The sequence below is a fragment of the Ruditapes philippinarum genome, unplaced genomic scaffold, assembly GCF_026571515.1.
Source record: "Ruditapes philippinarum isolate M1 unplaced genomic scaffold, ASM2657151v2 ctg4302_1_1_1_1, whole genome shotgun sequence".
Lineage (NCBI taxonomy): Eukaryota > Metazoa > Mollusca > Bivalvia > Venerida > Veneridae > Ruditapes > Ruditapes philippinarum.
Genome location: NW_026866175.1, coordinates 99,469 through 116,224, shown reverse-complemented (window position 1 = coordinate 116,224; position 16,756 = coordinate 99,469). Strand labels below are relative to the sequence as shown.

The window sequence follows — 16,756 nt, the reverse complement described above, 5'->3', positions numbered from 1 at the left end:
ACATAATTGTTGCATATTGTTATACCAATACTTCATATTTTCTATCATGTTAATGTAACCATATCGACTTTGGACGGATTTTAGCTATACCGGAAGTTCTATACAGGAAGTTGAGAATAATCATTATTTGGATTGTTTCTTGTTTGTTCATTACGTTTCACTGTGTTCAGTTGTTTATCCCAGAAGCTTTGCTTTCATTGGTCGAAAATAGTTTGTATATTGTTGTACATGATTGTTTTTTACTGTTGAGCGGGAGTTCTGAGATACCTCAGTTTGGTCACGGTTGTTCTGAGGGTGAACATCATTTACATGGTATAGCTGGTTGTTTCTTCGTATTGTGGATCTCCATTGAACTCTATGATAGTTTGTAACTTTTGGTTTTATTCTATTTTTTATATTTGCTTAGTTGAACTGTGCATTAATTACTCTGTATTTGCCATTTTGATAAATTATTTGTTTCAATAATTTATTGTAAATTATGATATTGACTTATGTGGAGTTTTGTAAAATTAGAATGGCGACATTGGGTAATATTCATTAACTCATTATTTAATTAACTTGAAATAATATGCACATTATTTCTGTCTGTACACTTTATTGATATTTTAACTTTGCAGCAATCTAGACTAATATCACATGTGTGAAAGGAGGTTTGTTGTAATGTGAGGGATAACGTGATTTGTTTTCTAGAAATAGTGTCACACTCATAACTTTTATATTATGTTTGGTTAAAACGCTTTTACCTCGTTTAACAAATTCTCTTAAGAAATACAAACACCGGCTCATTGAATAATGCTACAATTTGCTAGTGTTGCAATATTTATTCGTCCTTTAATTAATTTAGTTTTATCGTACATTAAGTAAAATGTAATTTTGTGTGATTTACATTCTCCTTGCAATGTCTTTGTAGTATCTAATCTCAATGATTTAGTATCCAATGTCAATGTTTTGCTCTTTATTTTTGACAACTAAGGCTTTGATGGCGCCCTTTATCTAAAAGATACATGTACCCACAAACTTAAAGAACTATGACGAGCTTGTACATTTTGCAAGGATCTAACAGTAAAGTGTTTATATAAAACAAATAGTGTTAATTGAAAAAAATGGAATAGAATACACCGACACTACCTTTTCCGTAGAATAGGTATATTATTTTCAGTGCGGTGTCGACATCTGACATTTAGATATTCTTATTTTTTGAGCACTATATAGATTGTACGTTGCTCGTCGTCCTAAATGATGGCACTTCATTACATAATATATTGTTCTCGAGATATATAGTGCCCAAATAGATCAAATAGATCAAGTGACAGTGCGAATAACTGAAACTGACATTGTTTAGATCAATTGTACATATGTGTTTTGATGTTTGGATCTTTTGATTTTAAATAACAATTTCTTTAATTTAGAGCTTGATTTACATAAAACACTGTGTTTCATTAAGATTATATATCAATTTACAAGTTCCAATACCATTCATATAAACTATTTCAAGATCGAACATGGCCGTAAACATTTAACTATTGCTTTTCAAGAAATGTTCTTGTCAAATATGCTTCTTGTTAAAATCGTTGAACATTATTTAGCCAGCATAGCGACATTAAAACGTACGGATTTATTATTCCTAAGTCGTGTCATAACTTTAATGACAAAAGTATTTTTAAAAAGAACAGAGCCATAGTAGTGTAGAATCAAGAGGACAACCAAAACATAAAATAAGTTATATACTTAAAACAGCATGCCAACAAATACATGCTAATTTTCATGAAAATTTTGAAAAAGCATTTAAAAGTATTGTGAATTGATAAAAAAAAATATTTACACGTTGCAAACGATAATTACAATCCTCGTGACGGTGTTAATAACGCAGAAGAAATATTGTGATAAATACAGCTAAATTATTCAGTAATTGCAAAAAAACAGTCACTTAGTACTTGAATCTTTAATTCTTTTATTTTTCTTAAAATCTTATGCTCACCTGGAGGCATGCAGCTATTACGTCTATCAGATGCATAAAGTTATTTTTAAATTATAAAATCGGTAATACTTATTGTAAGTCTTCCAGTTATGAAGCAGATAGTAGAAACAATCTTTACGGAATAGTATCATTGTTTTAAGTATTCACTAAGTATTATATTTTTAATTGACACACCTTGGAAAACATAACATTATTATCATCATAGCAAAACTCAATGATCTCGGAAATGATATGTCTTTATTTATATAATACTCCTATTGAGCAACAATAATTTATATAATTGTAATAAGTAAAAATGCAAAAGAAGGCCAGATGAAAAGATGCGTTGAATTAAAAAAAAAATAGTCATTAACATTTCTGTTGTTTTGATTTTTTGTTTGTTTGTGTGTTCAAACTTAAAACATGATGATTCTGTGACGTTCAATAAAATTTAGGTAAACATCCAATCAAACACATAATACAATCATATTTTCAAAGTTTATTCGTTAATATTCACACATCCTCTTTTCTACATGATCGTGGATATTCAAGAAACAAGTCCCTTTAACACATACAATTAGTCGTTACTTCTTGTTATTGAGAAATGCTGCGTTGATACCTGATTCAGAATGTTATTTCTATACGCATTGAATTCAGTTTGATACAATTAAAGGCCTACTTTTTATGAGAAAACAGGATCTTTGATTACTTACGTACAGTGACTAATGAAAGTTAGTTTTAATGTATCTCTTGATGAATGTATCATGTTTCTGAATCAATATTTAAACAAAACCTCCTATTTTGGCAGCCAAAATGAGTTTGCAAATTATTAATAATTTTATAATTGTATTGCACATAACATAAAAAAATCAGACTTCTACATTGAACAAGCGTTAGATTTAAAATTAAGATAAAGATAAAGAGATGATGAAAACAGTTGATCTTTTTAGCGTCAGCCGAGCGATAATCAGATATGTTGATCAATATATATCGGACAAAATATTGAAGGGCAAAAAACAATAGATTCAATCTGGTAACACAATCAAAAATAACTTTTAAAGCTGCACGCCCCCAGATAAGCCAAAATAGTTCAAGAAAATCAATATTGAGAAAATTACACTGTCATTATCATACTAACATTGGGATGCACAGGTTAACAAATGTAATTTTATTTAACATGTTAAAAACATACTGTTTGTGTTGTCTATTACTGTAACAATATAATTATATGTTTGTATCTGTTGCTTTAGACATAATGAATAACGAAATATCACATGATTTGCACTGTCAACATGTTATTAATACCATTTTTGATTTGGACGTATTATATTGTGTTATTGGGTGATATATATCAGAGGAATAATAATATTTTGTGATAATTCATAACATATAATGTTCAGTATAAATATTTTCATACAATCAGTAAAAGTATTAACGGTCAGCGTTCAGTCTCTATAACTAAGTAAATAATTATATAAAAAATGTACAAGATACCTTCGTTATCATAAATTATATAAATGATACCACTTATTTATGCCTTTGGTTTGTCAAAGTACATCCACGCATATTAAATCATTTAACTGTATTGTTCGCGAGTAAATAACAAAAAACGTTAAATGATAAAAAAAATAAAACATACATGAAGCAGTTAAACAGATTATTAATGTTCCATCAAAAGAGGTAGCAAAAGACAATATGCAAATATGTAGTTAATTAGATGAACGCCATTAATCACATAAAGTTATATTAACATTTATATGAATTAAATGTAAAAAAGTGTCGAACATGCCAAAAGGATACAAAATAATTATGAAGCAAAAACATTGATTATTTTTATAATTAAAAGAATAATGATAACAACAGTATAAGTGCATATTGTTATTACAAAATAAGCACAAATGACAACTTATTCAATCATCACATAATCGGTTCTTTATAAGTGACCTCATTGTTAAAAAAAGAAACGATATTTGTATTAGAGTAAATCATTTTCTCCCGAGTTGATTTCCTTTATTTCCATAGACATATACGGGGGATTTGAATTACTTATTCAGTTACTCGTACATGTGCATAGAATGGACAGAATAGAAGAACAAGTTCCGTTTCTCTTAAAGTGTAGAGCAACATTTACTTTATAACTTTTATATCATGTTTGGCTATAAGGCTTTTATCTCGTTTAACTATTTTTTTGTTTTGAAATGACAACACCGCCTAAATGAATTATACTAAAATTTGTTAGTGTTGCAATATTTATTCGTCATTTAATTCAATTGAGCCGTGTCACGATAAAACAAACATAGTGCGTTTGCGACCAGCTATCAGTTTTTTCTACTTGTAATAGGGTTGGTAAGCGAACAGCATGGATCCTGATCAGACTGCGCGGATGTGCAGGATGGTCTGGATCCATGCTGGTCGCTAACCCGTTATGTTGGTTTTGTCGTGACACGGCTCAATTACTTTCTTCCAATATAAAGTAAAATGTTATAATATTGTGTGGTTTACATTTTCCTTACATTGTCATTTTAGTATCTAATGTCAATGATTTTTTTTACAACTTATGCTTTGTTGGCGTCCTTTATTTAAACGATAAAAGTATCCACAAACTAAAAGAAGTATTACGAGCTTGTATATTTTGCAAGGATCTAACATTAAAGCGTTTAAATAATAAAAAAGGTGTTAATTGCGTCCTAGAATACATTGACACTACCATTTCCGTATAATAGGAATATTATTTTCAGTGCGGAGTCGATATCTCACATTTAGATACTCTTATTTTTAGCACTATATAGATCGTGCGTAACTCATCGTCCTAAATTGTGGTACTTAATTATATTATATATTCTTCTGTAGATATAAAGTGACCAGTGACAGTGCGAATACATTAAATTGACATTCTTTATATCAATTGCATTTCTGTGTTTTGATGTTTGGATCTTTTGATTTAGGATGAACAACTATTTCTTTGATTATGAGTCTGCTTTAAAAATATACTGTGTTTTATGACAATTATATATCAATATACAAATTTTAATACAATTTATTTAATATAAAGTTTTAAGATTAAAGATTGCCATAAACATTTAACTATTGCTTTTCTAAAAATGTTCTAGTCAAATTTACCTCTTGTTTAAATCATTGAACATTATTAGGCCAGCATAGCGACATTAGAACGTATAAATTTATTATTCGTTAATCATATCACAACTTAAATGACGAAGTTATTTGTAAAAAAGAAGACAGCTACAGTAGTATAGTATCAAGAGGACAACTAAAACCTATGCTGGAAAATAAGTTATTTACTTAAAACAGCATGCCAACAAATTCATAATTATCATCATGAAATTTTTGAAAAAGCATTTAAAAGTAAACTATTGTGAAGTGATAAAAAAGTTATTTTACACGTTGCAAACGATAATTACAATCCACGTTAAGGTGATAATAACGCAGAAGAAATATTGTGATAACTACATCTAAACTACTCATTTTTTGCAAATATGACACCTAGTACTCAACTCTTTTATTGTTTTATTTTTCTTAAAATATTTTGCTCATCTGGATGGATGCAGCTCTGAAGTCTATCAAATGCATAAAGCTATTTAATTTTAAATTATAAAATCGGTAATATTTGTTGTAAGTCTTCCAATTATGAAGCAGTTAGTATCAACAATATTTACGGAATAATATCCTGTTTCACTTATTCACTAGGTATTGTATTTATAAATGACACGCCTTGGAAAACATATTATTGCGGGACATTATTGTCAGCAAAACAACACTAAACGATCTTGAAAATAAGATATTTTTATTGATATAATACTCTTATTGAGCAACAATATTTTATATAATAATAATTAGTAAGATATGCAAAACATTGCCAGATGACAAGATGCGTTGAATTAAAAAAAAATATGTATTCATTAACATTTCTGTTGTTTCGTGTTTTGTTTGTTTGTGTGTTCTAACTTTATGCATGATGATTAGGTGACATCTAATAAAATGTAGGTAAACATCCAATCAAACACATAATATAATTATATTTTCTTAATTATATTTCTTTACGACATTCTCTTTTTAAATGGTCGTTGATATTCAAGAAACAAATCTCTTTTACACAGTAAATAACTCTTTACTTCTTGTTATTGAGCTACGGACGTCGAGATCGTCGTCCTTTTCCGGGTTAAATTACGAGTCTATCGATGGTTGTGGTTTAAACATGTAACGCTGGTCTACAAATGGATCACCATCAGCGACTTTTTTTATTATCATGTTAATCCACAATATGTACGTACATGCAAATTATGTTACAAGAATCACTGCAAAATAGTGTTATAATAATAATATGTATGTTAAGTATGGATATATGTACGTCTCTTGCGGTTTTAGGTCGCATTTGCATAAAAGGTAGCAACTCATTTATGTGTTTGTGTTATTCTGGACTTTGTAAGGGTAAGTCTACAGTTACGCGTACATTATGAAACATAAACAAACTAATGTTTGTTCTAAATGTTCAAATATTAAAATTTGCACGTGGATACGTTGACCAATGGCCTTTAAGTCATTACTAGAAGTTTTTGTTTAATTTCTTGACATACAAACTATATAATCAAGTAAATATAATGCCAAATTAAATTTACAGCAATGTGAACTTAGGATAAAAACATGTCATATTCACTTAGGTATAATAGCATAATTTAGTATTATGTACAAACAAGTTTAGATAATGATGTCGTATACTTAAATAACGGAAAATGTGACTAAAATCATTTAAATACAGTTTAAACGTTCATGTGATCTAACATATCCTTGTAATAAATATTTAACAAAACTAACAATATAGTTTTAGATTGCGACTTAGTTAAAATATATAATTCCAAAACGCTCATAGCACGATCGATATATGTGATTGATTGATAATTTGAACACTTATGTTGAGTGTATTTTTTACAAGAAGCGTATATTTTATCTTCAAATAGAACAATTTTAAACTTTTTATTGGAGTAGTTCATAACTTAATGCTTTATGTCAGTAATTATATATGTATTCTTAAGACAGCACAATGGTAAAAAAAGTTTCATTCAATCATTATACATAGTGTTAATCAAAACACAATACCATAACAATTTTGATCATTTGTCTAGGAAAATATGTCAATTAAATATGTAATTTAACACAGAACCATATTAAAGCCATCATTTTAATAGCTGGTTTATATAAGCATAATAAATTTTGACATTATACATAACAACAATTAATGCAAATAATCAAAATAAACAATGAAAAGAATAATTATCGATCAAACACATCGATCATAGCGTTAATGAAGTACTATGTATAAACAACGTTTTAATATTCAATCTGGTACCGTCAATGTGGTAAAAAAAGTAAAAGTAATTCATTTAGCGCATCATAACATGTATAACTATTGCATATGTAATTGAACACCATGTTGAGAAACCCTTTATTTATAATAAAAATCAGGCATGTACTATAGTTTACATACGGTTAATACTGTTAGACACGACACTAGTGAAATGCATCGACATAATTCTTCTCTATGATATTTTACTCAGTTTGACGGCTTAACTGTGTAAACCATGTTTACAGCAGAACAGTACAAAACTATGCCTTAATCATGAATAGTTCTGAACTATTTTTACAAATGTTGCCTATGCTTTCAGACATTCCGCTAGTTTAATGCAAACTTTTGTAGGTAATATATAGCACGTTTCTATTAAATTAATAATGCCTCGATCATCTTGATACATGTATATTGTTTTGTTACTATACGTTATTAGGGACACTACTTGAAATTATGATACTTTTAAAAGAAGCGGTTGAATAATGTTGGTACAACTGAAGTTATTGCTGGTTACCGTGGGAGAAGTTGTTCAGTTATAAGAGGTATAGATAAACGGAGAAAAAGAAATGCATAACCGCATACCAACACGCGAGCACTCACTGATATTTTATGTTTTTAATAGATGAGTCACGGGGCAACATGTTTATATATGTGGCTATAATGATGAATAATTATCAATGAAAGTACCAAATGACATGACACTCGCATGGAAAAAGTAGGTCAGTTTTTGAATACGAAAAAAGATAACCTAGTTGACTATTTTCCGACCAGAGTTATATGTGTATGCAAGAATAGCGCTTTCATTTGTAATAAAACAATTGCAGAAACCATCGTACTTTAAAAACCCGCTGGCGCTTTGAAAGCATCCATGTATCCGATATTCACGAAAGAAGATAGGATAGTTGTTTAATACTTATTATTACTTAAATATTGATGAAATAATGTGCGTAATTTTGTTTTTTATTAACAATGAAAAAAGGATGTTGCAGTGAATCATATGTTTCGTAATTTCATTGGTGTCTTGCAGTGCTATTTTCTTCTAGATCCAGCCAATACACATACTTCAATGGTAAGTCTTTTGGATCGCAATAACAAACAAGTATGTGATAAATATAATATAACAGAAAAAACAAGTTTATTTTTTCTAAAAATCTGCTACTAATCTACTTATGGGACTAACGTATACGAACGGAATACAGACTGTAAAATAAAGAACTTATTTCAATTTGATCTTAATACTTAAGTAATTTGAAAACTGGTTTTGCAAAGTTTGAAACATTTATCGCATGTTTTAAGTCATCGATTTAAGAAACGGTATTTCAATATGATACGGTTAACATTGAGAAATGTTTAATGTCACACTGCTCTGATATATCAGAAATAGCATATCATACCGTATTGATAATGTCTACTTTGAACGTTTGACGGCTTTTTTATTAAAAAAAATACAAAAATCTTCTGTTTAAATCTAATAAAGCAACTCAGTAGAAACGAACAACGCTAAAATACTTACTCATAAACTGTGCACTTGATTCGATCGCCGACTTTCCATGCATCTCCAAATTTTTCACCGGATTTGCTTCCGCTAAATACCCTTAAATAAATTATAGATGACATGTTTAAACAAACGAATATGGTATTTATTAAAAAAGGTCATAGTCCTTTGAGTCAATTTGTAGAAATGAGAATACAGATATGTCAAATATAAAACTCTTAACTCTAGGCAGTGCTTTTATAAGAGGAACGTTCTTTATTCAATAATATTTTACATTCATACTGATTTAAAATACATTGCTGTTAGTAGTTAGTTCATTGTAATATTACTTGTCATTTTAGCTCATTATTGTGTGTGTGAAGAAAAAAAAACACGAGTATTTTCTAGTAAATGAAACAAATAACGCTATTCACAGTAAATTAACTGTGACAAAACTACAATCAGATTATGTTCATACTTTGATCATGTAATTTTAAGTAATAGTTGTATGTATGTGAGTGGATTCTCAACAATTTTGAAATAACTTTGATATTTGTTCTTGTTCAATTACATACACATTTGATCGTGGATAAATATTCTATTCATTTCAGATGTTGTGTTTGCAGGAATTCAACTGAGGTCAAAAATCCTAAAATCATGATAATATTATCTAAATTTCTAACATAGATTAATTTGAACACTAAATACAGAAAGGTTTGCACACATATTTAGGAATATTCTCAGAAATATATTGGAAATCGTATTTGTTAGGTATTTTAAACCCGATTTGAGTTAGAAACGTTACAACGCTTTTCGGTTTTGGACGATTTTAATATTACGAATTACATTGCACTCAATATATTGGTCTTAACATATATCAAATAAAAACATTATTTTCGAACAATATTTCCAATCTAACCATGTCAAAGTGAAATTGCGTTAATATTACTTACCATTTTAAGGCTTCCGTTTATAAAATTGCAAACACATAGTTTCTTTCATATTGCTAAAGCAATGTAAGTCCTTATTTATTTATACAAAGTTATGAATTCATAATAAACATGGTAACGTTTAACATAAATATGGTATATTAAACACGTTTTGCTGAGATATTCAAATAAAATACGACATTCTTTTTTTAAACCGGTTCATTATCTTAAAACGAAATGCACAATCAAAAATCTTATAAATAAAATATGTTGTTTATCTAACGTATACTCTAGTATTTAAGAAAAAGGTAATACTCGTATAAATTACTAAAATACATTCGTGGCTGAATTGTTCATTTATATGAGCATATCAGACAATAACTCTGTTTTATTTCAGCTCATCATTTACGATATAAAATGTTGAACATATCAAATGAAGCATCTATACGTTATAATGTATATCAAGTTTTCATGTTATGGCATTTTTGTTCAATCAAAGAACTTAAGATTTGCTTTCTACATGAAATAACTATAGACCAGGACTAAATCTTTTCTGATTTTGTTTAAAATATTCTTGATTTTAAGAGAGGTCTTTAGCCCGTTAGTTTTTTTACCGTTAAATGAATATACGTTTGTCTTGTTCTTTGTTTTTGGTTTTGAAAAAAGGCATGTAGCATGTACATTGTAACATTCAATTGTTTTCGCTTTCTAAATGTTACCAATTGTCAAAAATAAAGATAACATCTTATTAAATACTATTGTAATATTGTCTAACGATCATCAATTGTAATATTTATTCTATTTATTAAATTAATTGTTTAAAAAAATACTGGTTTTCTGACGACAAGGGAAGTACAGAAGAGCATCGGATCGTGTATAAAATACAGAATACGACGTGACAAAAGTGACGTAAAGTTTCGATTCGATGCACATGACGATTGACGATCTGAGAACTGAGTGTTTAGTCATCAAAGAACGGATACCATTAAGCAATTTGAAAATCTCATTTAATTGGATGTAATTATGATATATCACTAAATATATATGTCTCCAATAACATAATATTTAATTATTATAGCAAACCTACATAAAGAGTGTACAGTGTGTTGAATACATTCATTGTGGATTTTACTTTAAATTTAATTTAAAGTTGTGCACGCTTTTAAACGCGTTAGATAAACCAATTGTCCACACTATCTATTTATCAATTAGTGTGTGTTCGCCTGATATGGCTACGGTGTATTACGGTGGCATATATTCACCCATGAACAAAAAAGAAACTCCATAGGAAATGCGGTTCTGATACCTTAAAATTTAGGCTACTAGTAAGGGTGTCGCATTTATTAACATCAGTGAATTACAGATATTTTCCAACAATATATTCATTGCAGTAAAAAGTAAAATTAATGTGAATAAAAATTTGAACAAATAGTTGTATGGTTCACAATTTACTTTTTTTATAAACGGCGCCTAAAGTAACTACGCAAAAGACGTTATGAAATGATCTACGACGTTTACCAGGTAGACCACATTGACCATTTTGTTTTGTATGTACTTTTTCAATGACTTGTTATTTTCAAATATTTTGTAAGAATTTGCTTGACGTAATTACATTAATGATGACATTATTTTATATACGATGTGTTGAACCATTTATCAGTCACATCAAAAGTCTACATTATTATTGATCATCTCTCGTATGATATGAAATCGCTGATCGAGTTTGACATTTTTTTCAGAATGAACTAATTAGATTCAAGACTTGAAGACAAAAGACACCTGTTAGGTTTACGGTTCTGATGACAATTAATTACACATTCATTTAAACCCTAACTGTGTTTATCTTGTTTAAGATGGGTGGACATGTATTTCCTAAATTCGAAAAGAAAATGTTTCGGAAGGTCTTAAATCACAGAAACTATTTCAAAATTAAGTACATGTATGTGTTAAATCAACTGCAATTGTAGAACACAATTCGAATAGAATAATACAGAAAAAAATGCTTATACTACAGAAATACTGTCCCAATAGTGTAAAATACTCAAACATAAATTAAGATAATAACAGAGACTAAGTTAAACATTCCTAACATACATTTAATAAGAATATGGTTGTAAAATTTCTTGGAAACGAAAACTCTCCGTTTACTTAACATTTGGAAAACGTTCGTTAGTTACGTAAACTGGAGACTCCGGAACATGGTATTTATAGAAATGTAATTGTTATTTATTGTCAGCAGAAAGTTTCATTCTAAGTCATACATAATAACTGTTTTGAATCTGCTAATACATATAATGAATAATTATTGAATAAAAGCACTCATTGCATATTCATATTTAAGGAAAATTACCGAGTGATGGAAAGAATAGTTTTGTTTTACATGTACAGAAGCTAGTGAATGTAACTAGGATACATTTCATGTGACACATTTAAACCTTAGTCTACTAAAAGCTTATGCTTAAACAAAATTGACACCTTATACTTTAACATCTGGTCAAGTACCAAGCAAATGACAATATTTCAAGCTAAGGTTTTAACTATAGTTTGCTAAATTTTGTTATTTTTGTCCATATATTGCATTTTAATACGAGTACATTTCTAAAAGGTTTACGAAATGATAAAAAAGGAAAGAAAAGTTATTTTTATTAACCTGTTTTAAGTTTTAATGATGTATGCATTCATACTACTGTTTTCTTTCAATCATACACACATCAGTAACTTAAAGACAGAACAAAATAATAAATATTTAGACAATAAAGTTGTCGATACATACTTGCCGTCTGAATGGTATCCACAGGAATATTGCCTACGCCCGGTAGAAGATTGTCAGGATAGTTATCTGGCACTACACCAATAGCTAGAATATAAATATATACTACACGTTCTATTTTTATTTTCTTTAACCTATGTGTACGTGACGGAAATATAACAACAAACGTTTTCAACTTAAATTGAAAGTGTTAATAAAAACTAATCTAACATTTCATTTGATATGGTGATACATTTCTATTTATTACAAATAAATCATTAACACTATTTGAATTTAAATGAAAAAGGCTACACACAACGTTACAGAAAAATCGTTATGTAAAATATAAAATGTTACTAATGAATAAACACCAACTATAACAATGACGTGTTAGCCAAAATGGTGTAGTTATTGATTAATACGAGCAATTATGAATTATTTTTTATTATTGTACGAACTGACTTTATAAGCCGTTCGCATATTTATACAATAAGTATATATTAAATGGTACCTAAAGACCCGCTTGTACCCATTCTTAATATCTCAATTTCAATAGATGTTTCATTACGTGCAATCTCCTTGAACACATACAATCCAATACCATTATGTTCAACCGCAGTATAACTGCAACAAATGTAAAAAACAAATATATATTACTCGTAATCATTTGTTGCAAATCATGATTTATATTGTTGCAAATCATGATTTATAAAGAAAGAGTATGAAGAACTGTTTATAATCCCGATTGCATTTTTGTTTTCATTGTGTGTCAACCCATGCCTATTTGCTGATATATCAATTACCGTTACTTTTTAGTGTTAACTTAATTTGACGAAAATTCTAAGTTAGTTATTTAATAAGTTTGTTTAAGGTGCTGATGATTATCTTGTGTTATTCATGTCAATTATACTTTATATGTAATGAAAACATTGAAAGAAGAAATTGTAGCAGGACCTAATGTCTATGTTATCAATATTTATGTTTAAAGTGACATTGTTAACATTTTGTCACTGTCAAGATGATCTGATTTAACTGTATTTTTTCAAGAGATTGACTGATTAAATGTTGATTAATCAACAATTTACCTTTGCAAATGTGATCATTACAATATAAATATGTTTAAAATATATATAGAGACTACACCACTTGTTCTTAAAAAATGAACGTTACCAATAAATCCCGTTGGATATTTATATTTCCTTGCGGCACTTGAGTTGATTTTAGCTTTCATATATAGCAAATTATAAGACTGAAAGGAATGACATGTCTAAATAAAAACGTTTGACTTTTTTGAAATTTTGACTTTTACCTTTTCAGTCACTATGTACCCTCTAATGGGCATAATAACACTTTCATGAAAACAAAAATTAGATATATACAATAAAATACGGTAACAGTTTATCACATTTACGGTATAAATAACTTGGAAACGTATATTTTATGCAATTGATATCATTTTCGTTCTTTCTTTGTTCTTAATCGAAATATATAACTATAGATATGTCAATCTTTCATTATGCTTACTATTACATAAAGCTTTAAAAATAACTTTATTTTTACTTGCATCATCTTATAGTACATCGTAACAGATACGGGTTTGATTTGAAAACAAAATAAAATAAAATATTGACCTGAGACATTCGCCGTCCATTTTTAGATTTTTGCAAACTAGTTTTCTGTTAAGTAATGGCTGAAAAAAAACACACATTTAAGTGAGTAACGGAAAAATAGAAAACTATATTTTAAAAATCTTCAAATAAAAATATACACATGGCATTCTTTGATTAAACAACCCTAATTGTGCAGTTATGTAAATAAATCGAAACTTGAATAAATCAAATTTAATTTAAATTGAACCTTCACCTAACCCTCGTCTATCTCTTTTGAACCTTTTTTGCTTCTATCAGGCTCATGCACATTTAATTTCGTTATGGTAAATACAGAGAGAAGCTACGTTCTATACTTCACAATTTGTAAGGAAGATTGTTTATAATTCACAGGTTGTTACGAAAATGCATGACTTTTTTAAAAGCAAAAGCAAAAAAAGCAAAAAATGGCAGCTATTAAAAGATATCACCAATTATCTGGCAATTATTTTAAACATGGGGGATTGTTGGCTCATGTTTTACAACTTAAAATAATTGATATTAGTAGAACCTGGGTAAAATGGTTAAAAAATCCATACGCATTATTAATTATATTTCTTTTTAGATAATTTTATAGATTGATCACATAAAACCGTTTGCTCTGAAGTCAGAAAGTACTTCAGCTTTGCAGTTGATTTGATGCAGTTAAATTATGCCAAGTCTTAAAGAACATATATGTTTAACTTTACAAGTACATTAATATATCTACACACTTTTTTTTATTGTAAATTTAACTGACTTATAAATAACTCAGGCATTTTACTGAATCAGTCTTCGTATTTGTACAACAAAAATGAGTATATGTTAACGTCCATTTTATATGTAAGCAAAACTCAAGTGACACGGTATTTTATATAAACCATTTTTCCTCCTTAACGTGATTGCTAATATAATGTTCATTAATCATACATTTTGTATAAAGAATATACACTTTTGAATGAAATTACACCCACAAATCATTAACTTTTTTATATACCTAGGTTGAATGTGAGTTGCCGTTAACTTAAATTTTAACTTGATTCTAAAATTGCAATCTATTAACATTGTTTTAACTGAAATTCTTACAACTGAATGATGAGGTATACTATATTAATAAACAAACAAGAGCTGCAACTGAAAATTTACTTATGCCCCTGAAAGGAAGCTTTGACATAAAATCCGCAATATATGCCGAAATACCGATAATATTTGCCAGAAAGAAAAAGTGAAATTTACTGCCATCACGATGAAGTATATTAATGTGTTTTCACTTAAACATTTACGATATAAATAACTCACTTGAAGCTTTTGGGGCGCTATAACATTCATCGTATCTTCTCTTGTACATGTCTCTGCCACTTCATTTTTTAATACAATAAACGTTAAAGGATTACATAATACTAGACATATTTAAACATTATAATGTTGATAGCTAACATTTAGAATATTTCAGAAACATTGATGTAAGTAATTCAAATTAGATAAATGTGTTATAAAATTTCATTATAGGTATACCCCGTGCATGTTTGACAGAAATGATATAAAATTAAGTAATGAGGCAAAGATAAAAACATTGTCTTAATTTCTGTTTGCGCGGTAAATTGATAAATGCCAAACAATAAAGTTGAAAAATAAGTGTTTACATAAAATTTAGTTGAGAAATATAACTTACCAATCTGCTTGTTTCTCATTTCACTTTGTGCATGCTGCACAAATAGATAAAGATGTTATCTAAATTAAAACATGTCCATATGCTAATCTTGTTTCTTAGAATAAATTGTATTTGACACATTATTATATACTCGGAGAACAACAAAAGGAATGTGTTATTGCGATACCAAAGATAATGATTTCATCTTTGGATATAAATCACATTATTTAAAATAATAGTGATATATCATAATAAATAAGAAAATTAATAAATAGAAAAAATAAATTACAACAAATAAAAAGTGAAATAAATAAATAATACAAAATAAATAAAAAGATAAATACATAACTAATAAATAAATAAATAATTAAATAAATAAATAAACATTGATTTTCATATCAATGTTAACAGCGCTTACATACAAGTCAGGTTGTGCATGACAGACCCATTTAGCCTTACAAGGGTTTTTCCCCTTTTCAGTACCCTGTTTGTATTTTCGGAGTTATTTCAGATATATGGGTAAATACCCTCTTATCTACAGTATATGCACCTTATTACGAATTATTATTATTTATCTCAGGTGATAACATTCCTTTTCGGATTTAATCCATAATTTGCTTTGACAGAAATTAAAATATTTAAATCTGAAGCGAAGTGTCACTTTTATGACTCTGCATGTATCCATAAATGTCACGTGTCCATGTATGCCTATTTTGATCTGTCGGGTGTTGTTATTTTGACATTAGGTCAATAAGTCAATATGATGTTTTATATGTTTGCATATTCAAGGTATTTTTGCGTCAATGACAGTCCTGAACGTTACAATTTGTTGTTGTATGTTCACCTTTTCTTTCTTGTGTTTCTTGTAAATCGTTTCATATATAAATATTATAATTATGATGGTAATAAGATTTTAAATGGAAATTCTTATATTGACTTGCCTGAGGAGAAGGATTACGAACTTGTTCTTCATCAGCCGAATCAATTTGCTTGAATTCATGTTGATGTTGTT

The 16,756-nt window shown here is 28.4% G+C and overlaps 1 protein-coding gene across 1 annotated transcript in view; it reads right to left on the bottom strand.

The window, feature by feature from the left end:
• Nucleotides 1-8,782: 8,782 nt before the first annotated feature.
• The window catches only part of LOC132731545 (uncharacterized), a 90,063-nt gene continuing 82,089 nt past the window's right edge, over nt 8,783-16,756 (bottom strand). Inside the window, exons 8-9 of the mRNA XM_060717737.1 lie at nt 12,493-12,576; nt 8,783-8,910 (exon numbers count right to left, since the gene is read on the bottom strand). Coding sequence (XP_060573720.1) covers nt 8,798-8,910; nt 12,493-12,576 — 197 coding nt within the window. The 3' untranslated portion in view covers nt 8,783-8,797. The remainder of the gene's footprint in view (nt 8,911-12,492; nt 12,577-16,756) is intronic.